The sequence below is a fragment of the Pecten maximus genome, chromosome 3, assembly GCF_902652985.1.
Source record: "Pecten maximus chromosome 3, xPecMax1.1, whole genome shotgun sequence".
Lineage (NCBI taxonomy): Eukaryota > Metazoa > Mollusca > Bivalvia > Pectinida > Pectinidae > Pecten > Pecten maximus.
In genome coordinates this window covers 48,105,974-48,131,051 of record NC_047017.1, presented here as the reverse complement: position 1 = coordinate 48,131,051, position 25,078 = coordinate 48,105,974, and the positions used below count along the sequence as shown (strand labels likewise).

The 25,078-nt window shown below is 39.0% G+C and overlaps 1 protein-coding gene across 1 annotated transcript; it reads right to left on the bottom strand.

Moving 5' to 3' along the window:
• Positions 1 to 309: 309 nt before the first annotated feature.
• LOC117324403 lies at positions 310 to 20,940 on the bottom strand. The gene is made up of 2 exons (XM_033880249.1): positions 20,400 to 20,940; positions 310 to 1,939 (listed from the first exon to the last, which is right to left on the bottom strand). The coding sequence occupies exons 1-2, from the start codon at positions 20,900 to 20,902 to the stop codon at positions 1,516 to 1,518; spliced, it is 927 nt and encodes a 308-aa protein (XP_033736140.1). The 5' UTR covers positions 20,903 to 20,940; the 3' UTR covers positions 310 to 1,515.
• Between the last annotated feature and the right edge of the window lie 4,138 nt (positions 20,941 to 25,078).

The following is a 25,078-nucleotide window of genomic DNA, read 5'->3' as shown; positions in this document are numbered from 1 at the left end:
AATCTAAAACTACCATATTATAGGATGGTACTACTGAGTAAAAATCTAAATATGATAACTAAACTAGAGAGATAGCCTATCTCAAAGCAATCATCTGTCTGATCCAGACACTCTAAACTTAAACTCCGAAATTATCTCAGCAGATTATCTATGCAGGTTCCATAACGAATTTATACATTATGCCAGAGCCTATAATTGATTTGATTTCGATATTTTATATTTTTATTTATTTGAATAAAAAACACATGTAGCAGTAATTCTATGGACTACGTGTTTTACACAAGGGATAAAACAAAAGAAGATTATTTGACAGAGCGTACTTTTTATTCATCAATAATCAGTAAGGACACTTTTCTTATGTGAGAAACCTGTCAATGACATACACGCTGTTAACGTATTTCTATGTATGCATTTGTAGCAACATAGGCAGCCATTTTGACAGACTTTCCGCTCTCGGATTAACGTTTAGTAAAGACGATCTTTTACTTAAAGCCACTGTTGTTTCTCAACGGATAACTTTATCAGTTGTTATATAGTGTTGGTAATAATTTCTTCCCGTGTTGTTATGATTCTGTCTTGTCATGGTGGAATAGAGAGTTTTCTTACATATTATGAACTGATACTACACCAAGCGGAAATTTTCTTGAATGGATTTGCTGTATCAGAACTAAAAATGTTGAACATTCCTTCCACTGTATAACTGGGTAGAACATCACATGAATGCAATCGGGCAAAGATCAGCGGTTTATGTTTCCTTGGCATCTGGATTGATGGACAGTCCTATGTTGTTGTGGTTTGTGTTTCCTTGGCATCAGGATTGATGGACAGTCCTATGTTGTAGTGGTTTGTGTTTCCTTGGCATCAGGATTGATGGACAGTCCTATGTTGTAGTGGTTTGTGTTTCCTTGGCATCAGGATTGATGGACAGTCCTATGTTGTTGTGGTGTATGTTTCCTTGGCATCAGGATTGATGGACAGTCCTATGTTGTTGTGGTTTGTGTTTCCTTGGCATCTGGATTGATGGACAGTCCTATGTTGTTGTGGTTTGTGTTTCCTTGGCATCAGGATTGATGGACAGTCCTATGTTGTTGTGGTTAGTGTTTCCTTGGCATCAGGATTGATGGACAGTCCTATGTTGTTGTGGTTTGTGTTTCCTTGGCATCAGGATTGATGGACAGTCCTATGTTGTTGTGGTTTGTGTTTCCTTGGCATCAGGATTGATGGACAGTCCTATGTTGTTGTGGTTTGTGTTTTCTTGGCATCAGGATTGAAGCTGAATGATGTTGTGGGTTTGTCCATATCGCTCTTGATAACTTCCTGTGCGATCTGCTACAACTCGCCCGAGAATGTCATAGGTTGTTCAGTGATATACATAAGTAAACCATGCAGAAGTGGTAGATGTCCGGTTCGTAAAATTCAACGACCTTATTATTCAAGTGGTACTGACAATGACCACAAAAGTTTCCATACTAGTAGAAATCGTTGATAGTAAACAGTCACAGCAGTAATTACACGTCAGAAAGACGAAGCAGCATGTTGGGAGTTACCTTTATCGTCTGGTTTTACTGTTGTCTGTCTTCGCCGGATAATGGCGAACGTTATACCATTCAGAACTCCGCCAATGTTTGAGAATGTCGTCACCAGCTGGAATAATATCATTGGCGGTTCCTGAAACAGTAACCATATTCCAAATGCGGTCGCAGCCCACCATTGGACGAAAAACGCTAAAAGAAAAAGGATCATGTTTCGGGCTGCGCGATGGGATGCACGCGATGCACTACTAGAAGCGCCAAGAGAGTGCTGCAAACGTTTGGCTTCCGACTGGATCCGGTAAAACGTCAGTGCATACAGAACAGCATTGGCTACCAGAATGACACTCATCGGGATGGTTGTCAGGAACATATTACTGATCTTTGCCTTGATTCCGTCAAAGAAACAACTGCAAGAAACGGAAAGAAATGTAAATACTGAAAACATTGACCTATACTGGATAACTACGTAAGACTAACTACATATAGATTGGTATACACCATTTTAGTGTGTTATTACACAATGTCGCCATTGAACTATTAAGCATTATCAAAATTACTGTTTTTGAATACAGAAATTTATTCCCTTCTATATAAAGAAGCATACCCACTAAACTAATCCTCGTGTAAATCTAATTATCAATTTTTGTTATTCTATATAATTGGTTGCTCTATCAAAATTGATGCTGGCTTTATTTTCACTTATGACATCTCCTGAACATTAATATTGATTGCTATTACTAATAATATTGGTTCTTTCCTAACTTAACAATACATTTATGCAACAGGTATTGTTACCTTTGGTTCGATCGGAAATAGATTTTTCAACCTGACGGGACATTGTTAAAAACGCATAATGTCTGGTAATTTAACTGCCCAGGGTTACCAAGAACATTTGTCAATCATTCGTCTCACTTCTTGTCGTTTGATGTGTAACTCAAAACCAGCTTCATTATCAAGTAAGGATGCGAGTGTTCCCAACATGTATACAGCATGCGGTGTACGGGATCAATAAATATATTAATTTTGTAATTGTATTACTCAGCATTAAAACGGAACCATTTCCTCTCTATAAGCTGTCATATGCGAGACTATGGCAAGCCAAGATGTCATTTATTCACGGAGCAACGTTGATCCAAGGATTACCCAAATTATATAAGATATCTTATAAACTTTATAAGATATTGTATATGATATTTGAGATATCTCATATACTTTGTCAGATATCTTATATATTATATAAGATATCCCATAAAAGATACAAGATACCTTATAAAGACAATTAAATGATATATCTTATATATTTCATGTGATATCTTATATATTTTATGTGATATCTTATATATTTCATGTGATATCTTATACATGTATATTTTATGTGATATCTTATATATTTTATGTGATATCTTATATATTTCATGTGATATCTTATATATTTTATGTGATATCTTATATATCATATATAGAGAGAAATATTATAATTCTCCCATATATCACATAAGTGCTATATAAACTGGAAAGAACGGATACTCCAACTCTGCATCAATCCGTTCCTACAACCGAGGTTGGATTACTTGTCATGTACCATCGTATAAGGAAATCAATGTTGTTTATCAAGGTGATTTAGTTGGGTGCGTTAACTTCGCATATTTAGACGATTTCTGACAACGATTTACTCTTTTAACATCACTTGACGATACTCAGTCATACAGCGATTCCAAGTGAACAATTTTGAAAAGCTGACATTTGTACGAACCTACCCTATTTGGAGTGTCCCTAGCCGTCATTATTAAGCTGATTTCACGGTACTTGGACTCTCTGGGGTGTCCTACACCGCCGACATGGTTACCCTCTTTGATATTAAGTCTAATCTCATACATATTTCTGATGTCAATGATGAATTTGGCTTTGAAGTTCTTTTTTCACTTATAAATCTAATTGTTTCTCGCAATGTATTGTAGTTAGGCTGCTCCACAGGTCGCCAAACACTATGTTTTTTATTATCTTCTGTCGCGCTTTACAGTTGTACTAAACTGCACTTTTAAGCAGGTTCCGGCATTTTAAAACAATAAATAATCCATCGATATGTCCGTACTATTGATCCATATATAGTAATGTTATGTGACTGGTTGCGTAAAATTTAACACTGATAGACCATATGATATAAAATGCTGTTATGCTTGGGAGCTCTCATCTGTAAACTTGAACACGTGGTTATTACCTAAGGATGTTCATTGATTCGTTTCGGAAAATGACCCGATAAGGGTGGAATAAAGCATCGCCCATCCTCGCCGTATTACAGTTGAAACTGATATTTACAAAACACACGAACGCCTCCATGATGTCTTCCATGACGATTAGCATTTATCATTTTCAACCACAACACGCGGATGTTTTCAGCCTTTCGGTTGATATATGGCGTTTTTATCGCCTTTTGTTCGCTAAACTTTGGTAATATCTCCGTTTTGTAATTGCAGACAAGTTTAATACATACTGCATTACCAGAGATACTTCTCTTCGCTTCACTCTGTCAGTATAGCGATGAACTTCACTCTATCAGTATAGAGATGAACTTCACTCTGTCAGTATAGCAATGAACTTCACTCTGTCAGTATAGCGATGAACTTCACTCTGTCAGTATAGCGATGAACTTCACTCTGTCAGTATAGCGATGAACTTCACTCTGTCAGTATAGAGATGAACTTCACTCTGTCAGTATAGCAATGAACTTCACTCTGTCAGTATAGCAATGAACTTCACTCTGTCAGTATAGCAATGAACTTTACTCTGTCAGTATAGAGATGAACTTCACTCTGTCAGTATAGCGATGAACTTTACTCTGTCAGTATAGCGATGAACTTTACTCTGTCAGTATAGCGATGAACTTCACTCTGTCAGTATAGCGATGAACTTCACTCTGTCAGAATAGCAATGAACTTCACTCTGTCAGTATAGCGATGAACTTCACTCTGTCAGTATAGCAATGAACTTCACTCTGTCAGTATAGCGATGAACTTCACTCTGTCAGTATAGCAATGAACTTCACTCTGTCAGTATAGCGATGAACTTCACTCTGTCAGTATAGAGATGAACTTCACTCTGTCAGTATAGCGATGAACTTCACTCTGTCAGTATAGCGATGAACTTCACTCTGTCAGTATAGCGATGAACTTCACTCTGTCAGTATAGAGATGAACTTCACTCTGTCAGTATAGCAATGAACTTCACTCTGTCAGTATAGCGATGAACTTCACTCTGTCAGTATAGCGATGAACTTCACTCTGTCAGTATAGAGATGAACTTCACTCTGTCAGTATAGCAATGAACTTCACTCTGTCAGTATAGCAATGAACTTCACTCTGTCAGTATAGCAATGAACTTTACTCTGTCAGTATAGAGATGAACTTCACTCTGTCAGTATAGCGATGAACTTTACTCTGTCAGTATAGCGATGAACTTTACTCTGTCAGTATAGAGATGAACTTCACTCTGTCAGTATAGCGATGAACTTCACTCTGTCAGTATAGTGATGAACTTCACTCTGTCAGTATAGTGATGAACTTCACTCTGTCAGTATAGCGATGAACTTCACTCTGTCAGTATAGTGATGAACTTCACTCTGTCAGTATAGCGATGAACTTCACTATGTCAGTATAGCGATGAACTTCACTCGGTCAGTTTAGCGATGAACTTCACTCTGTCAGTATAGCGATGAACTTCACTCTGTCAGTATAGTGATGAACTTCACTCTGTCAGTATAGCGATGAACTTCACTCTGTCAGTATAGCGATGAACTTCACTCTGTCAGTATAGCGATGAACTTCACTCTGTCAGTATAGCGATAAACTTCGCTCTGTCAGTATAGCGATGAACTTCACTCTGTCAGTATAGCGATGAACTTTACTCTGTCAGTATAGCAATGAACTTTACTCTGTCGGTAAATATAGCGATAAACTTGACGTAGTATAGCGATGAACTTTACTCTGTCTCTGTCAGTATAGTGATACGCTTCACAGCCGAATAATTTAGGACCTCATTGCTCACACAACCTAAATTCATGTTAAAAGTGAACGCTGCGCTTGGTTATTTTGATATGATAGACATTGCTCACACAACCTGAATTCAGTTTAAAAGTTAATGCTACCCTTGGTTATTTTGATATGATAGATATCGCTCACACAACCTGGGGTCAGTTTAAAAGTGAACGCTAACCTTGGTTATTTTGATATGATAGATATCGCTCACACAACCTGGGGTCAGTTTAAAAGTGAACGCTAACCTTGGTTATTTTGATATGATAGATATCGCTCACACAACCTGGGGTCAGGTTAAAAGTGAACGCTACACTTGGTTATTTTGATATGATAGATATCGCTCACACAACCTGGGGTCAGGTTAAAAGTGAACGCTAACCTTGGTTATTTTGATATGATAGATATCGCTCACACAACCTGGGGTCAGTTTAAAAGTGAACGCTAACCTTGATTATTTTGATATGATAGATATCGCTCACACAACCTGGGGTCAGGTTAAAAGTGAACGCTAACCTTGGCTATTTTGATATGATAGATATCGCTCACACAACCTGGGGTCAGGTTAAAAGTGAACGCTAACCTTGGTTATTTTGATACGATAGATATCGCTCACACAACCTGGGGTCAGGTTAAAAGTGAACGCTAACCTTGGTTATTTTGATATGGTAGATATCGCTCACACAACCTGAATTCAGGTTAAAAGTGAACGCTAACCTTGGCTATTTTGATATGGTCGACATCGCTCACACAACCTGAATTCAGGTTAAAAGTGAACGCCACACTTGGTTATTTTGATATGATAGATATCGCTCACACAACCTTGGGTCAGTTTAAAAGTGAACGCTACACTTGGTTATTTTGATATGGTCGATATCGCTCACACAACCTGAATTCAGGTTAAAAGTGAACGCTAACCTTGGTTATTTTGATATGATCGATATCGCTCACACAACCTGAATTCAGGTTAAAAGTGAACGCTAACCTTGGTTATTTTGATATGATAGATATCGCTCACACAACCTGAATTCAGGTTAAAAGTGAACGCTAACCTTGGTTATTTTGATATGATAGATATCGCTCACACAACCTGGGGTCAGGTTAAAAGTGAACGCTAACCTTGGTTATTTTGATATGATAGATATCGCTCACACAACCTGGGGTCAGGTTAAAAGTGAACGCTAACCTTGGTTATTTTGATATGATAGATATCGCTCACACAACCTGGGGTCCGGTTAAAAGTGAACGCTAACCTTGGTTATTTTGATATGATAGATATCGCTCACACAACCTGGGGTCAGTTTAAAAGTGAACGCTAACCTTGGTTATTTTGATATGATAGATATCGCTCACACAACCTGGGGACAGGTTAAAAGTGAACGCTAACCTTGGTTATTTTGATATGATAGATATCGCTCACACAACGTGGGGTCCGGTTAAAAGTGAACGCTAACCTTGGTTATTTTGATATGATATATATCGCTCACACAACCTGGGGTCAGGTTAAAAGTGAACGCTAACCTTGGTTATTTTGATATGATAGATATCGCTCACACAACCTGGGGTCAGGTTAAAAGTGAACGCTAACCTTGGTTTTGATATTATAGATATCGCTCACACAACCTGGGGTCAGTTTAAAAGTGAACGCTAACCTTGGTTATTTTGATATGATAGATATCGCTCACACAACCTGGGGTCAGTTTAAAAGTGAACGCTAACCTTGGTTATTTTGATATGATAGATATCGCTCACACAACCTGGGGTCAGGTTAAAAGTGAACGCTAACCTTGGTTATTTTGATATGATAGATATCGCTCACACAACCTGGGGTCAGGTTAAAAGTGAACGCTTACCTTGGCTATTTTGATATGGTCGACATCGCTCACACAACCTGAATTCAGGTTAAAAGTGAACGCTACACTTAGTTATTATGATATGATAGATATCGCTCACACAACCTGGGGTCAGTTTAAAAGTGAACGCTACACTTGGTTATTTTGATATGGTCGATATCGCTCACACAACCTGAATTCAGGATAAAAGTGAACGCTAACCTTGGTTATTTTGATATGATAGATATCGCTCACACAACCTGAATTCAGGTTAAAAGTGAACGCCACCCTTGGTCATTTTGATATGGTCGATATCGCTCACACAACCTGGGGTCACTTTAAAAGTGAACGCTAGCCTTGGTTATTTTGATATGATAGATATCGCTCACACAACCTGGGGTCAGTTTAAAAGTGAACGCTAACCTTGGTTATTTTGATATGATAGATATCGCTCACACAACCTGGGGTCAGGTTAAAAGTGAACGCTAACCTTGGTTATTTTGATATGATAGATATCGCTCACACATCCTGGGGTCAGTTTAAAAGTGAACGCTAACCTTGGTTATTTTGATATGATAGATATCGCTCACACAACCTGGGGACAGGTTAAAAGTGAACGCTAACCTTGGTTATTTTGATATGATAGATATCGCTCACACAACCTGGGGTCCGGTTAAAAGTGAACGCTAACCTTGGTTATTTTGATATGATATATATCGCTCACACAACCTGGGGTCAGGTTAAAAGTGAACGCTAACCTTGGTTATTTTGATATGATAGATATCGCTCACACAACCTGGGGTCAGGTTAAAAGTGAACGCTAACCTTGGTTTTGATATTATAGATATCGCTCACACAACCTGGGGTCAGTTTAAAAGTGAACGCTAACCTTGGTTATTTTGATATGATAGATATCGCTCACACAACCTGGGGTCAGTTTAAAAGTGAACGCTAACCTTGGTTATTTTGATATGATAGATATCGCTCACACAACCTGAATTCAGGTTAAAAGTGAACGCTACACTTGGTTATTTTGATATGATAGATATCGCTCACACAACCTGGGGTCAGTTTAAAAGTGAACGCTACACTTGGTTATTTTGATATGGTCGATATCGCTCACACAACCTGAATTCAGGTTAAAAGTGAACGCTAACCTTGGTTATTTTGATATGATAGATATCGCTCACACAACCTGAATTCAGGTTAAAAGTGAACGCCAACCTTGGTCATTTTGATATGGTCGATATCGCTCACACAACCTGGGGTCAGGTTAAAAGTGAACGCTAACCGTGGTTATTTTGATATGATAGATATCGCTCACACAACCTGGGGTCAGTTTAAAAGTGAACGCTAACCTTGGTTATTTTGATATGATAGATATCGCTCACACAACCTGGGGTCAGGTTAAAAGTGAACGCTAACCTTGGTTATTTTGATATGATAGATATCGCTCACACATCCTGGGGTCAGTTTAAAAGTGAACGCTAACCTTGGTTATTTTGATATGATAGATATCGCTCACACAACCTGGGGACAGGTTAAAAGTGAACGCTAACCTTGGTTATTTTGATATGATAGATATCGCTCACACAACCTGGGGTCCGGTTAAAAGTGAACGCTAACCTTGGTTATTTTGATATGATAGATATCGCTCACACAACCTGGGGTCAGGTTAAAAGTGAACGCTAACCTTGGTTATTTTGATATGATAGATATCGCTCACACAACCTGGGGTCAGGTTAAAAGTGAACGCTAACCTTGGTTTTGATATTATAGATATCGCTCACACAACCTGGGGTCAGGTTAAAAGTGAACGCTAACCGTGGTTATTTTGATATGATAGATATCGCTCACACAACCTGGGGTCAGTTTAAAAGTGAACGCTAACCTTGGTTATTTTGATATGATAGATATCGCTCACACAACCTGGGGTCAGGTTAAAAGTGAACGCTAACCTTGGTTATTTTGATATGATAGATATCGCTCACACAACCTGGGGTCAGGTTAAAAGTGAACGCTAACCTTGGCTATTTTGATATGGTCGACATCGCTCACACAACCTGAATTCAGGTTAAAAGTGAACGCTACACTTAGTTATTATGATATGATAGATATCGCTCACACAACCTGGGGTCAGTTTAAAAGTGAACGCTACACTTGGTTATTTTGATATGGTCAATATCGCTCACACAACCTGAATTCAGGTTAAAAGTGAACGCTAACCTTGATTATTTTGATATGATAGATATCGCTCACACAACCTGAATTCAGGTTAAAAGTGAACGCTAACCTTGGTTATTTTGATATGATAGATATCGCTCACACAACCTGGGGTCAGTTTAAAAGTGAACGCTAACCTTGGCTATTTTGATATGATAGATATCGCTCACACAACCTGGGGTCAGTTTAAAAGTGAACGCTAACCTTGGTTATTTTGATATGATAGATATCGCTCACACAACCTGGGGTCAGTTTAAAAGTGAACGCTAACCTTGGTTATTTTGATATGATAGATATCGCTCACACAACCTGGGGTCAGGTTAAAAGTGAACGCTACACTTGGTTATTTTGATATGGTCGATATCGCTCACACAACCTGGGGTCAGGTTAAAAGTGAACGCTTACCTTGGCTATTTTGATATGGTCGACATCGCTCACACAACCTGAATTCAGGTTAAAAGTGAACGCTACACTTAGTTATTTTGATATGATAGATATCGCTCACACAACCTGGGGTCAGGTTAAAAGTGAACGCTTACCTTGGCTATTTTGATATGGTACATATCGCTCACACAACCTGGGGTCAGGTTAAAAGTGAACGCTACACTTAGTTATTATGATATGATAGATATCGCTCACACAACCTGGGGTCAGTTTAAAAGTGAACGCTAACCTTGGTTATTTTGATATGATAGATATCGCTCACACAACCTGAATTCAGGTTAAAAGTGAACGCTAACCTTGGTTATTTTGATATGATAGATATCGCTCACACAACCTGGGGTCAGGTTAAAAGTGAACGCTAACCTTGGTTATTTTGATATGATAGATATCGCTCACACAACCTGGGGTCAGGTTAAAAGTGAACGCTAACCTTGGTTTTGATATTATAGATATCGCTCACACAACCTGGGGTCAGTTTAAAAGTGAACGCTAACCTTGGTTATTTTGATATGATAGATATCGCTCACACAACCTGGGGTCAGTTTAAAAGTGAACGCTAACCTTGGTTATTTTGATATGATAGATATCGCTCACACAACCTGGGGTCAGGTTAAAAGTGAACGCTAACCTTGGTTATTTTGATATGATAGATATCGCTCACACAACCTGGGGTCAGGTTAAAAGTGAACGCTTACCTTGGCTATTTTGATATGGTCGACATCGCTCACACAACCTGAATTCAGGTTAAAAGTGAACGCTACACTTAGTTATTATGATATGATAGATATCGCTCACACAACCTGGGGTCAGTTTAAAAGTGAACGCTAACCTTGGTTATTTTGATATGATAGATATCGCTCACACAACCTGGGGTCAGGTTAAAAGTGAACGCTAACCTTGGTTATTTTGATATGATAGATATCGCTCACACAACCTGGGGTCAGGTTAAAAGTGAACGCTAACCTTGGTTATTTTGATATGATAGATATCGCTCACACAACCTGGGGTCAGTTTAAAAGTGAACGCTAACCTTGGTTATTTTGATATGATAGATATCGCTCACACAACCTGGGGTCAGGTTAAAAGTGAACGCTACACTTGGTTATTTTGATATGGTCGATATCGCTCACACAACCTGAATTCAGGTTAAAAGTGAACGCCAACCTTGGTTATTTTGATATGATAGATATCGCTCACACAACCTGAATTCAGGTTAAAAGTGAACGCTAACCTTGGTTATTTTGATATGATAGATATCGCTCACACAACCTGGGGTCAGTTTAAAAGTGAATGCTAACCTTGGCTATTTTGATATGATAGATATCGCTCACACAACCTGGGGTCAGTTTAAAAGTGAACGCTACACTTGGTTATTTTGATATGATAGATATCGCTCACACAACCTGGGGTCAGTTTAAAAGTGAACGCTAACCTTGGTTATTTTGATATGATAGATATCGCTCACACAACCTGGGGTCAGGTTAAAAGTGAACGCTAACCTTGGTTATTTTGATATGATAGATATCGCTCACACAACCTGGGGTCAGGTTAAAAGTGAACGCTAACCTTGGTTATTTTGATATGATAGATATCGCTCACACAACCTGGGGTCAGGTTAAAAGTGAACGCTAACCTTGGTTATTTTGATATGATAGATATCGCTCACACAACCTGGGGTCAGGTTAAAAGTGAACGCTAACCTTGGTTATTTTGATATGATAGATATTGCTCACACAACCTGGGGTCAGGTTAAAAGTGAACGCTAACCTTGGTTATTTTGATATGATAGATATCGCTCACACAACCTGGGGTCAGGTTAAAAGTGAACGCTAACCTTGGTTATTTTGATATGGTAGATATCGCTCACACAACCTGAATTCAGGTTAAAAGTGAACGCTAACCTTGGTTATTTTGATATGATAGATATCGCTCACACAACCTGGGGTCAGGTTAAAAGTGAACGCTAACCTTGGTTATTTTGATATGATAGATATCGCTCACACAACCTGGGGTCAGGTTAAAAGTGAACGCTAACCTTGGTTTTGATATTATAGATATCGCTCACACAACCTGGGGTCAGGTTAAAAGTGAACGCTAACCTTGGTTATTTTGATATGATAGATATCGCTCACACAACCTGGGGTCAGGTTAAAAGTGAACGCTAACCTTGGTTTTGATATTATAGATATCGCTCACACAACCTGGGGTCAGTTTAAAAGTGAACGCTAACCTTGGTTATTTTGATATGATAGATATCGCTCACACAACCTGGGGTCAGTTTAAAAGTGAACGCTAACCTTGGTTATTTTGATATGATAGATATCGCTCACACAACCTGGGGTCAGGTTAAAAGTGAACGCTAACCTTGGTTATTTTGATATGATAGATATCGCTCACACAACCTGGGGTCAGGTTAAAAGTGAACGCTAACCTTGGTTATTTTGATATGATAGATATCGCTCACACATCCTGGGGTCAGTTTAAAAGTGAACGCTAACCTTGGTTATTTTGATATGATAGATATCGCTCACACAACCTGGGGACAGGTTAAAAGTGAACGCTAACCTTGGTTATTTTGATATGATAGATATCGCTCACACAACCTGGGGTCAGTTTAAAAGTGAACGCTACACTTGGTTATTTTGATATGGTCGATATCGCTCACACAACCTGAATTCAGGTTAAAAGTGAACGCTAACCTTGGTTATTTTGATATGATAGATATCGCTCACACAACCTGAATTCAGGTTAAAAGTGAACGCCACCCTTGGTCATTTTGATATGGTCGATATCGCTCACACAACCTGGGGTCAGTTTAAAAGTGAACGCTAGCCTTGGTTATTTTGATATGATAGATATCGCTCACACAACCTGGGGTCAGTTTAAAAGTGAACGCTAACCTTGGTTATTTTGATATGATAGATATCGCTCACACAACCTGGGGTCAGGTTAAAAGTGAACGCTAACCTTGGTTATTTTGATATGATAGATATCGCTCACACATCCTGGGGTCAGTTTAAAAGTGAACGCTAACCTTGGTTATTTTGATATGATAGATATCGCTCACACAACCTGGGGACAGGTTAAAAGTGAACGCTAACCTTGGTTATTTTGATATGATAGATATCGCTCACACAACCTGGGGTCCGGTTAAAAGTGAACGCTAACCTTGGTTATTTTGATATGATAGATATCGCTCACACAACCTGGGGTCAGGTTAAAAGTGAACGCTAACCTTGGTTATTTTGATATGATAGATATCGCTCACACAACCTGGGGTCAGGTTAAAAGTGAACGCTAACCTTGGTTTTGATATTATAGATATCGCTCACACAACCTGGGGTCAGGTTAAAAGTGAACGCTAACCTTGGTTATTTTGATATGATAGATATCGCTCACACAACCTGGGGTCAGTTTAAAAGTGAACGCTAACCTTGGTTATTTTGATATGATAGATATCGCTCACACAACCTGGGGTCAGGTTAAAAGTGAACGCTAACCTTGGTTATTTTGATATGATAGATATCGCTCACACAACCTGGGGTCAGGTTAAAAGTGAACGCTTACCTTGGCTATTTTGATATGGTCGACATCGCTCACACAACCTGAATTCAGGTTAAAAGTGAACGCTACACTTAGTTATTATGATATGATAGATATCGCTCACACAACCTGGGGTCAGTTTAAAAGTGAACGCTACACTTGGTTATTTTGATATGGTCAATATCGCTCACACAACCTGAATTCAGGTTAAAAGTGAACGCTAACCTTGATTATTTTGATATGATAGATATCGCTCACACAACCTGAATTCAGGTTAAAAGTGAACGCTAACCTTGGTTATTTTGATATGATAGATATCGCTCACACAACCTGGGGTCAGTTTAAAAGTGAATGCTAACCTTGGCTATTTTGATATGATAGATATCGCTCACACAACCTGGGGTCAGTTTAAAAGTGAACGCTAACCTTGGTTATTTTGATATGATAGATATCGCTCACACAACCTGGGGTCAGTTTAAAAGTGAACGCTAACCTTGGTTATTTTGATATGATAGATATCGCTCACACAACCTGGGGTCAGGTTAAAAGTGAACGCTAACCTTGGTTATTTTGATATGATAGATATCGCTCACACAACCTGGGGTCAGTTTAAAAGTGAACGCTACACTTGGTTATTTTGATATGGTCGATATCGCTCACACAACCTGAATTCAGGTTAAAAGTGAACGCTAACCTTGGTTATTTTGATATGATAGATATCGCTCACACAACCTGAATTCAGGTTAAAAGTGAACGCCACCCTTGGTCATTTTGATATGGTCGATATCGCTCACACAACCTGGGGTCAGTTTAAAAGTGAACGCTAGCCTTGGTTATTTTGATATGGTACATATCGCTCACACAACCTGAATTCAGGTTAAAAGTGAACGCTAACCTTGGTTATTTTGATATGATAGATATCGCTCACACAACCTGGGGTCAGGTTAAAAGTGAACGCTAACCTTGGTTATTTTGATATGATAGATATCGCTCACACAACCTGGGGTCAGGTTAAAAGTGAACGCTAACCTTGGTTATTTTGATATGATAGATATCGCTCACACAACCTGGGGTCAGGTTAAAAGTGAACGCTAACCTTGGTTATTTTGATATGATAGATATCGCTCACACAACCTGGGGTCAGGTTAAAAGTGAACGCTAACCTTGGTTTTGATATTATAGATATCGCTCACACAACCTGGGGTCAGTTTAAAAGTGAACGCTAACCTTGGTTATTTTGATATGATAGATATCGCTCACACAACCTGGGGTCAGGTTAAAAGTGAACGCTAACCTTGGTTATTTTGATATGATAGATATCGCTCACACAACCTGGGGTCAGGTTAAAAGTGAACGCTAACCTTGGTTATTTTGATATGATAGATATCGCTCACACAACCTGGGGTCAGGTTAAAAGTGAACGCTAACCTTGGTTATTTTGATATGATAGATATCGCTCACACAACCTGGGCTCAGGTTAAAAGTGAACGCTACACTTGGTTATTTTGATATGGTCGATATCGCTCACACAACCTGAATTCAGGTTAAAAGTGAACGCCAACCTTGGTTATTTTGATATGATAGATATCGCTCACACAACCTGAATTCAGGTTAAAAGTGAACGCTAACCTTGGTTATTTTGATATGATAGATATCGCTCACACAACCTGGGGTCAGTTTAAAAGTGAATGCTAACCTTGGCTATTTTGATATGATAGATATCGCTCACACAACCTGGGGTCAGTTTAAAAGTGAACGCTACACTTGGTTATTTTGATATGATAGATATCGCTCACACAACCTGGGGTCAGTTTAAAAGTGAACGCTAACCTTGGTTATTTTGATATGATAGATATCGCTCACACAACCTGGGGTCAGGTTAAAAGTGAACGCTAACCTTGGTTATTTTGATATGATAGATATCGCTCACACAACCTGGGGTCAGGTTAAAAGTGAACGCTAACCTTGGTTATTTTGATATGATAGATATCGCTCACACAACCTGGGGTCAGGTTAAAAGTGAACGCTAACCTTGGTTATTTTGATATGATAGATATCGCTCACACAACCTGGGGTCAGGTTAAAAGTGAACGCTAACCTTGGTTATTTTGATATGATAGATATTGCTCACACAACCTGGGGTCAGGTTAAAAGTGAACGCTAACCTTGGTTATTTTGATATGATAGATATCGCTCACACAACCTGGGGTCAGGTTAAAAGTGAACGCTAACCTTGGTTATTTTGATATGGTAGATATCGCTCACACAACCTGAATTCAGGTTAAAAGTGAACGCTAACCTTGGTTATTTTGATATGATAGATATCGCTCACACAACCTGGGGTCAGGTTAAAAGTGAACGCTAACCTTGGTTATTTTGATATGATAGATATCGCTCACACAACCTGGGGTCAGGTTAAAAGTGAACGCTAACCTTGGTTTTGATATTATAGATATCGCTCACACAACCTGGGGTCAGGTTAAAAGTGAACGCTAACCTTGGTTATTTTGATATGATAGATATCGCTCACACAACCTGGGGTCAGGTTAAAAGTGAACGCTAACCTTGGTTTTGATATTATAGATATCGCTCACACAACCTGGGGTCAGTTTAAAAGTGAACGCTAACCTTGGTTATTTTGATATGATAGATATCGCTCACACAACCTGGGGTCAGTTTAAAAGTGAACGCTAACCTTGGTTATTTTGATATGATAGATATCGCTCACACAACCTGGGGTCAGGTTAAAAGTGAACGCTAACCTTGGTTATTTTGATATGATAGATATCGCTCACACAACCTGGGGTCAGGTTAAAAGTGAACGCTTACCTTGGCTATTTTGATATGGTCGACATCGCTCACACAACCTGAATTCAGGTTAAAAGTGAACGCTACACTTAGTTATTATGATATGATAGATATCGCTCACACAACCTGGGGTCAGTTTAAAAGTGAACGCTACACTTGGTTATTTTGATATGGTCGATATCGCTCACACAACCTGAATTCAGGTTAAAAGTGAACGCTAACCTTGGTTATTTTGATATGATAGATATCGCTCACACAACCTGAATTCAGGTTAAAAGTGAACGCTAACCTTGGTTATTTTGATATGATAGATATCGCTCACACAACCTGGGGTCAGTTTAAAAGTGAATGCTAACCTTGGCTTATTTTGATATGATAGATATCGCTCACACAACCTGGGGTCAGTTTAAAAGTGAACGCTACACTTGGTTATTTTGATATGATAGATATCGCTCACACAACCTGGGGTCAGTTTAAAAGTGAACGCTAACCTTGGTTATTTTGATATGATAGATATCGCTCACACAACCTGGGGTCAGGTTAAAAGTGAACGCTAACCTTGGTTATTTTAATATGATAGATATCGCTCACACAACCTGGGGTCAGGTTAAAAGTGAACGCTAACCTTGGTTATTTTGATATGATAGATATCGCTCACACAACCTGGGGTCAGGTTAAAAGTGAACGCTAACCTTGGTTATTTTGATATGATAGATATCGCTCACACAACCTGGGGTCAGGTTAAAAGTGAACGCTAACCTTGGTTATTTTGATATGATAGATATCGCTCACACAACCTGGGGTCAGGTTAAAAGTGAACGCTAACCTTGGTTATTTTGATATGATAGATATCGCTCACACAACCTGGGGTCAGGTTAAAAGTGAACGCTAACCTTGGTTATTTTGATATGGTAGATATCGCTCACACAACCTGAATTCAGGTTAAAAGTGAACGCTAACCTTGGTTATTTTGATATGATAGATATCGCTCACACAACCTGGGGTCAGGTTAAAAGTGAACGCTAACCTTGGTTATTTTGATATGATAGATATCGCTCACACAACCTGGGGTCAGGTTAAAAGTGAACGCTAACCTTGGTTATTTTGATATGATAGATATCGCTCACACAACCTGGGGTCAGGTTAAAAGTGAACGCTAACCTTGGTTATTTTGATATGATAGATATCGCTCACACAACCTGGGGTCAGGTTAAAAGTGAACGCTAACCTTGGTTATTTTGATATGATAGATATCGCTCACACAACCTGGGGTCAGGTTAAAAGTGAACGCTATCCTTGGTCATTTTGATATGGTAGATATCGCTCACACAACCTGAATTCAGGTTAAAAGTGAACGCTAACCTTGGCTATTTTGATATGGTCGACATCGCTCACACAACCTGAATTCAGGTTAAAAGTGAACGCTACACTTGGTTATTTTGATATGATAGATATCGCTCACACAACCTGGGGTCAGTTTAAAAGTGAACGCTACACTTGGTTATTTTGATATGGTCGATATCGCTCACACAACCTGAATTCAGGTTAAAAGTGAACGCTAACCTTGGTTATTTTGATATGATAGATATCGCTCACACAACCTGAATTCAGGTTAAAAGTGAACGCCACCCTTGGTCATTTTGATATGGTCGATATCGCTCACACAACCTGGGGTCAGTTTAAATGTGAACGCTAGCCTTGGTTATTTTGATATGATAGATATCGCTCACACAACCTGGGGTCAGTTTAAAAGTGAACGCTAACCTTGGTTATTTTGATATGATAGATATCGCTCACACAACCTGGGGTCAGGTTAAAAGTGAACGCTAACCTTGGTTATTTTGATATGATAGATATCGCTCACACATCCTGGGGTCAGTTTAAAAGTGAACGCTAACCTTGGTTATTTTGATATGGTAGATATCGCTCACACAACCTGAATTCAGGTTAAAAGTGACCGCTAACCTTGGTTATTTTGATATGGTCGACATCGTTCACACAACCTGGGGTCAGGTTAAAAGTGAACGCTAACCTTGGTTATTTTGATATGATAGATATCGCTCACACAACCTGGGGTCAGGTTAAAAGTGAACGCTAACCTTGGTTATTTTGATATGATAGATATCGCTCACACAACCTGGGGTCAGGTTAAAAGTGAACGCTAACCTTGGTTATTTTGATATGATAGATATCGCTCACACAACCTGGGGTCAGGTTAAAAGTGAACGCTATCCTTGGTTATTTTGATATGGTAGATATCGCTCACACAACCTGAATTCAGGTTAAAAGTGAACGCTAACCTTGGCTATTTTGATATGGTCGACATCGCTCACACAACCTGAATTCAGGTTAAAAGTGAACGCTACACTTGGTTATTTTGATATGATAGATATCGCTCACACAACCTGGGGTCAGTTTAAAAGTGAACGCTACACTTGGTTATTTTGATATGGTCGATATCGCTCACACAACCTGGGGTCAGTTTAAAAGTGAACGCTAGCCTTGGTTATTTTGATATGATAGATATCGCTCACACAACCTGGGGTCAGTTTAAAAGTGAACGCTAACCTTGGTTATTTTGATATGATAGATATCGCTCACACAACCTGGGGTCAGGTTAAAAGTGAACGCTAACCTTGGTTATTTTGATATGATAGATATCGCTCACACATCCTGGGGTCAGGTTAAAAGTGAACGCTAACCTTGGTTATTTTGATATGGTAGATATCGCTCACACAACCTGAATTCAGGTTAAAAGTGACCGCTAACCTTGGTTATTTTGATATGGTCGACATCGCTCACACAACCTGGGGTCAGTTTAAAAGTGAACGCTACACTTGGTTATTTTGATATGATAGATATCGCTCACACAACCTGGGGTCAGGTTAAAAGTGAACGCTAACCTTGGTTATTTTGATATGATAGATATCGCTCACACAACCTGGGGTCAGGTTAAAAGTGAACGCTAACCTTGGTTATTTTGATATGATAGATATCGCTCACACAACCTGGGGTCAGGTTTAAAGTGAACGCTAACCTTGGTTATTTTGATATGATAGATATCGCTCACACAACCTGGGGTCAGTTTAAAAGTGAACGCTAACCTTGGTTATTTTGATATGGTATAATCCTTTAAAGGTAGACGGGAACCCATTTTCTATGTAATCTATTTTGTAACGGTCTCAACTAGTGTCATTGGTGATGAAATCGTGGAAAGGATTATATTTGTGTTAGATATTATCACTCCGTGGGGGAAAACTGTGATCTTTCCTATTGATAACTAGTTGCTATTTTTATGGGTTGAGTATACTGAATTATTAAGATCCTTTGACTTTGCGTACATAATGTTGAGAATCATGCCGTCAAAGTATCTTAATTATTAAATATACTCAACCCATACAAAGATAAAGCATCGTAACCAAGGTAGTAATCATTCATTGCAATCTCAATACTATTTTGGGTGCGCGATGTTTAGGGGAAAACTGTTGTCTTTACACAAATCATGAGCGTAATGTATCCTTCCCCATTAAATGTTTAGGCTCCTTTGTATTTTATCAACGAATTTTATTATTATATTATTATTAATTGTAAGTCTGTTTTTAAAGAGAATCTCAACGATTGGTGAGTATAGCGTAGAGTATTGCTCATGAACTATTATGATGGAAACACTTCAATTAATTACCGCTTTCATAAGTACCTGACAAGTAAAAGCTGTCAATAATTTCTTAACCGTATAATGATAATGTCCATTCGATCTTACCCCGATCAGACGTATTAGTGGCTTAACCTACTAATATTGTTTTCCTGATCGAAGACAAATTATTTATTGCTATAGCAACCATGTCGTAATCTGGATAGTTCATCCTTATTCTCACTAAAACGAAAGACCTGTTTCTATTGTGTAATGCACTCTAAAATGTTGCTACCTTTGTTTCTCGAATTGGGTAAAACTGATATGTTTTTTTGTATGGTATAGTAGTTGTACTTACTATGCTCCAGTGGGTCCGAATTGTCCTGTGGCCGCACAAACTATGTCCAGTATGAGAGGCGTTACAAACCCCCAAACCAGAAGCCTCCAGTCCTTCCTTCCAAAGTCCAAATTCTTCCCGAAGTAGATCATTAGAAAGGCATTGATGGCAATAGCATTGACCATAAGGGTCTGGGCAAAAATAAACTCCATATTGATAAAGCTGTAAAACTGACACAACTCTAGTGGCCGAACATGGTCCCTGGTCAGCAGAATGTTGAAATGGTCAAGAGAATGAGACATATTGAAAAATCCATCACATAATGCCAGGTATACAACCAGTCTCTCGCTCTTTGACCATGAAAAGAAACCTTTAACACCGTTTTGTTTAAAAGAAAATATCACAATCGTCATGGCTGAAATAAGACTTAGAAATATACAGCAAATAGCCAGGATGTGGAGGAGGTGAAATCCGCCATTGTCCAGTCCGTAGACCGGAATATCGTACCCATTACCATACGTCATTACGGGTTTAACACGTTACATGTCCGAGAACGATTCATCAGAACTCAGCCATGTGATGTGGTTTGGTTGAGAGCTTATGAAACTAGAATAGATGAAGCAAAGGGGCGTGCGATTATCAATGATTTAGGTTGTATAATTATATAGGTTAGCCAATCAGCAGGACACCGGTATCTGCCGTGTCAAATAATGGTAAAAATACATTGATTCCGCACACAGCATCATGGATACGTGGACAGAATATCGTTACTACTCCAGTTAGAATTTCCTTTGAAAGGTAAAATGAAGTCTAATTTTATCGTCATATATTCTTTTTGTTATCTCTTTTTTCACCACTTGATCACGTAAGTTTTTGAAAAAAGTAATGATATTGACGGCAAATCATACATGTTATTATATAGCTACATTAGTTAGAACAAAAACTAAAACGTTAAATACATTGACTGCACTGTGAGAATTTTTACTATATTGGTCAAATAATTAGCTCGCCTGCATTCTGTTTTTACCATATTAGTCAAATAATTAGCTCACCTGCATTCTGTTTTTACCATATTGGTCAAATAATTAGCTCGCCTACATTCTGTTTTTACCATATTGGTCAAATAATTAGCTCGCCTACATTCTGTTTTTACTATATTGGTCAAATAATTAGCTCGCCTACATTCTGTTTTTACTATATTGGTCAAATAATTAGCTCGCCTACATTCTGTTTTTACCATCGTTCAGACCTATTCTGAATGTCGTATCTTCCTTTAAGGATGACTAAACGTTTGGCTGCTGGCTTGACCGGATAGTCTTCGAAGGGCAAATCAGATGTATGATCCAGTTTGGTTTTATCCATTGTTCAGTATCTATTGAGTAAGATACTGTGACCAACTTTACCTTTTAAATGTGAAGATACTACATAGTAACAGTGGTACTTATAACGCGTACTAATTCATACAGACTAAGCACGAACAATAAATATACAATAAGGATTCGCGAAGAACAATGAGTATATAATACGGATTAGCCAAGAACAATAGGTATATAATGATTAGCCAAGAGCAATAAGTATATGATACAGATTGGCCAAGAATAACCAGTATATGATACGGATTAACCAAGAAAAATAAGTATATTTTACGGATTAGCGAAGAGCAATAAGTATATACTTTAGTAATACGGATTAGCCAAGAACAATAAGTATATAATACAGATTTGTAATAAAATTCAGTCAGAATCATCACAATGAAAAATATCATACCATGAATATTGCTTTAAGGCATTCAAACCTTTGCAGAAATTATGATTTTGTATGCAAATTTCATCAATGAGAGATTTTGTTTTTGTACACAAGAATTTATTAATGTTCACAGTTTGGTCTATACATCTATTTACTAGAGCTCGAACGAGAACTACCGCTTCATCAACGTGGCCTCTTGCCTTTAAACTGTTTTATTGGCAGCTTTCCATGCAGCAATTACTTCTCTTCCAGAAACTTCCATTGAATGTGTCAATTTGCTTTCTGCAAGGGCTCAGTCTGAAGTCTTGGAGAAACTTATAAGGTCAGAAGTTGACGAATGTTTTCTGATAGGGCCTTTCCACTCGTGCCCATTCGACACCTATATAGTTAACCCAATTGAAATAGCAGATAGCAGATATTCGCGAAAGTAACGTGTAATTGTTTTTAATTGTCTTGTCCTCATGACGAAAATCCTGATTTGAATGACTTAATAAACAAATATGTTTCGTTACAATTTGTGACCCTCGACGACGCAACTACGAGATTATTAAACTATTCGGTCATATGGTTATGCAAGAGAGATATATCTGACGCCTTTAAGACTATACCCTTACCAGCCTTTGTGACAATTCCATGGTATTAAATGGAATGAGATATACTTTTCCTACACTCGATTTGTGTTTGGTAGTAGATCGAGCTCCAAGATGTTTTACTGTTTATCACAAGCCGCATGTTGGACTAAGTATTCATAGCATTCTTTGAACTGTATCCCATTGTGATTACATGTGTGTTATGGGGTGAAGAATGGTCACGGAGAAGGATTTCATATCATTGTGACAGTATGGCATCAGTGGACATGATAGATAAAGGACGTTCTTAAGTAGAGCTGATTATGAGTTTTTCGATTCCAGACGGAGAAGTTTCGTTGTCTCGCTCCGCATGCAGACCCATAACCAACACTCGTGAACGTATTTGTGGATTGATTTAGACTTATTGTTATCATGTGCGTGTCAGATGACCTTTTGATTTTTAATATGTGCTGAATTCACTGTAAAATCAAAGTAAAAGATTTAAGGTGTTTTGTGTATTAAATATATTGTTTTAGCATCTGATCTTAAAAGCTACTCCTTGTTTGAAGACTCTCCAAACCTGATCCTTTTAGAAATGGTGTACGGATTTCTACTTTGAGTAATGCTTTTTCCTTGTTATGTCCGGTCACCACTATGAAACATTTCTAACAAATGAGATTTACGCTACTAACCTACTGTTACCTTTCCTTTGTTCGTAGAAAAGAATGGTTGCATTTTCACCCGTGAACAGTTTATCTCTTACCTGAGACATACACTTACACGATTAGGTATTGTCAGTTCAAACTGTAGTGGCCATTCGTTTAGAATATGGGCAGCTACTTCTACAGCAGCATCAGGAGTTGAAGACCATCTAATACAAACTTTAGGACGTTGGTCATCCAATTTCTTCACTCATTATAACAGAACTTCCACCACCGTTTTAGGCTTCAAATGTGTGATAGGAAGTAGGCGTGATAGGAAGTAGTCGTGACAGGAAGTAGGTGTGACAGTAAGTAGGCGTGATAGGAAGTAGGTGTGACAGTAAGTAGGTGTGACAGGAAGTAGGTGTGACAGGAAGTAGGCGTGACAGGAAGTAGGCGTGACAGGAAGTAGGTCTGACAGGAAGTAGGCGTGACAGTAAGTAGGCGTGACAGGAAGTAGTCGTGATAGGACGTAGGTGTGATAGGAAGTAGGCGTGATAGGAAGTAGTCGTGACAGGAAGTAGGCGTGATAGGAAGTAGGCGTGACAGGAAGTAGTCGTGATAGGACGTAGGTGTGATAGGAAGTAGGCGTGATAGGAAGTAGTCGTGACAGTAAGTAGGCGTGATAGGAAGTAGGCGTGACAGGAAGTAGGTCTGACAGTAAGTAGGCGTGACAGGAAGTAGGCGTGATAGGAAGTAGTCGTGACAGGAAGTAGGCGTGATAGGAAGTAGGCGTGACAGGAAGTAGGCGTGATAGGAAGTAGTCGTGACAGGAAGTAGTCGTGACAGTAAGTAGGCGTGATAGGAAGTAGGCGTGACAGGAAGTAGGTCTGACAGTAAGTAGGCGTGACAGGAAGTAGGCGTGACAGGAAGTAGGCGTGATAGGAAGTAGTCGTGACAGGAAGTAGGCGTGATAGGAAGTAGGCGTGACAGGAAGTAGGCGTGATAGGAAGTAGGCGTGACAGGAAGTAGTCGTGATAGGACGTAGGTGTGATAGGAAGTAGGCGTGATAGGAAGTAGGCGTGACAGGAAGTAGGTCTGACAGTAAGTAGGCGTGACAGGAAGTAGGCGTGACAGGAAGTAGGCGTGACAGGAAGTAGTCGTGATAGGACGTAGGCGTGACAGAAAGTAGGCGTGACAGGAAGTAGGTGTGACAGGAAGTAGGCGTGATAGGAAGTAGGCGTGACAGGAAGTAGGCGTGACAGGAAGTAGGTGTGACAGTAAGTAGTCGTGATAGGACGTAGGCGTGACAGAAAGTAGGCGTGACAGGAAGTAGGTGTGACAGGAAGTAGGCGAGATAGGAAGTAGGCGTGACAGGAAGTAGGCGTGACAGGAAGTAGGTGTGACAGTAAGTAGGCGGGATAGGAAGTAGGCTGTCCCCACCTCTCCAATCATAGGCATTGTCTAATTTTAATTTCTTGAAGGTTCTCTTTTCTTGGTAACTCGTGTCACCATTTCAATCGATTTTGTCTTTTAAATTCAATATTTACTTATTTCTTTTTTCATTTTGAGTGTTACTATTAAGCTATCATGTTTTTTATCATCCTTCCAGGTTTTCCCCAGGTGCTACATCTTACCTCCTGGGTTAAAACCTATAGTGCTAGTAATAAAGACCCCCGAATGTTAATATTTACAAAATAGCCCCTTAGAATCCCGAAATAATGTCGTTAGTTAGTTTCTTTTT

What these genes read in the sequence shown, in the direction of transcription:
- LOC117324403 (XM_033880249.1), bottom strand. Translation starts at nt 20,902, where the DNA reads ATGACGTATGGTAATGGGTACGATATTCCGGTCTACGGACTGGACAAT. An exon ending in TTCGGACCCACTGGAGCATA is followed by an intron (nt 1,940 to 20,399) that starts GTAAGTACAACT and finishes CGTTTCTTGCAG; the next exon opens with TTGTTTCTTTGACGGAATCA.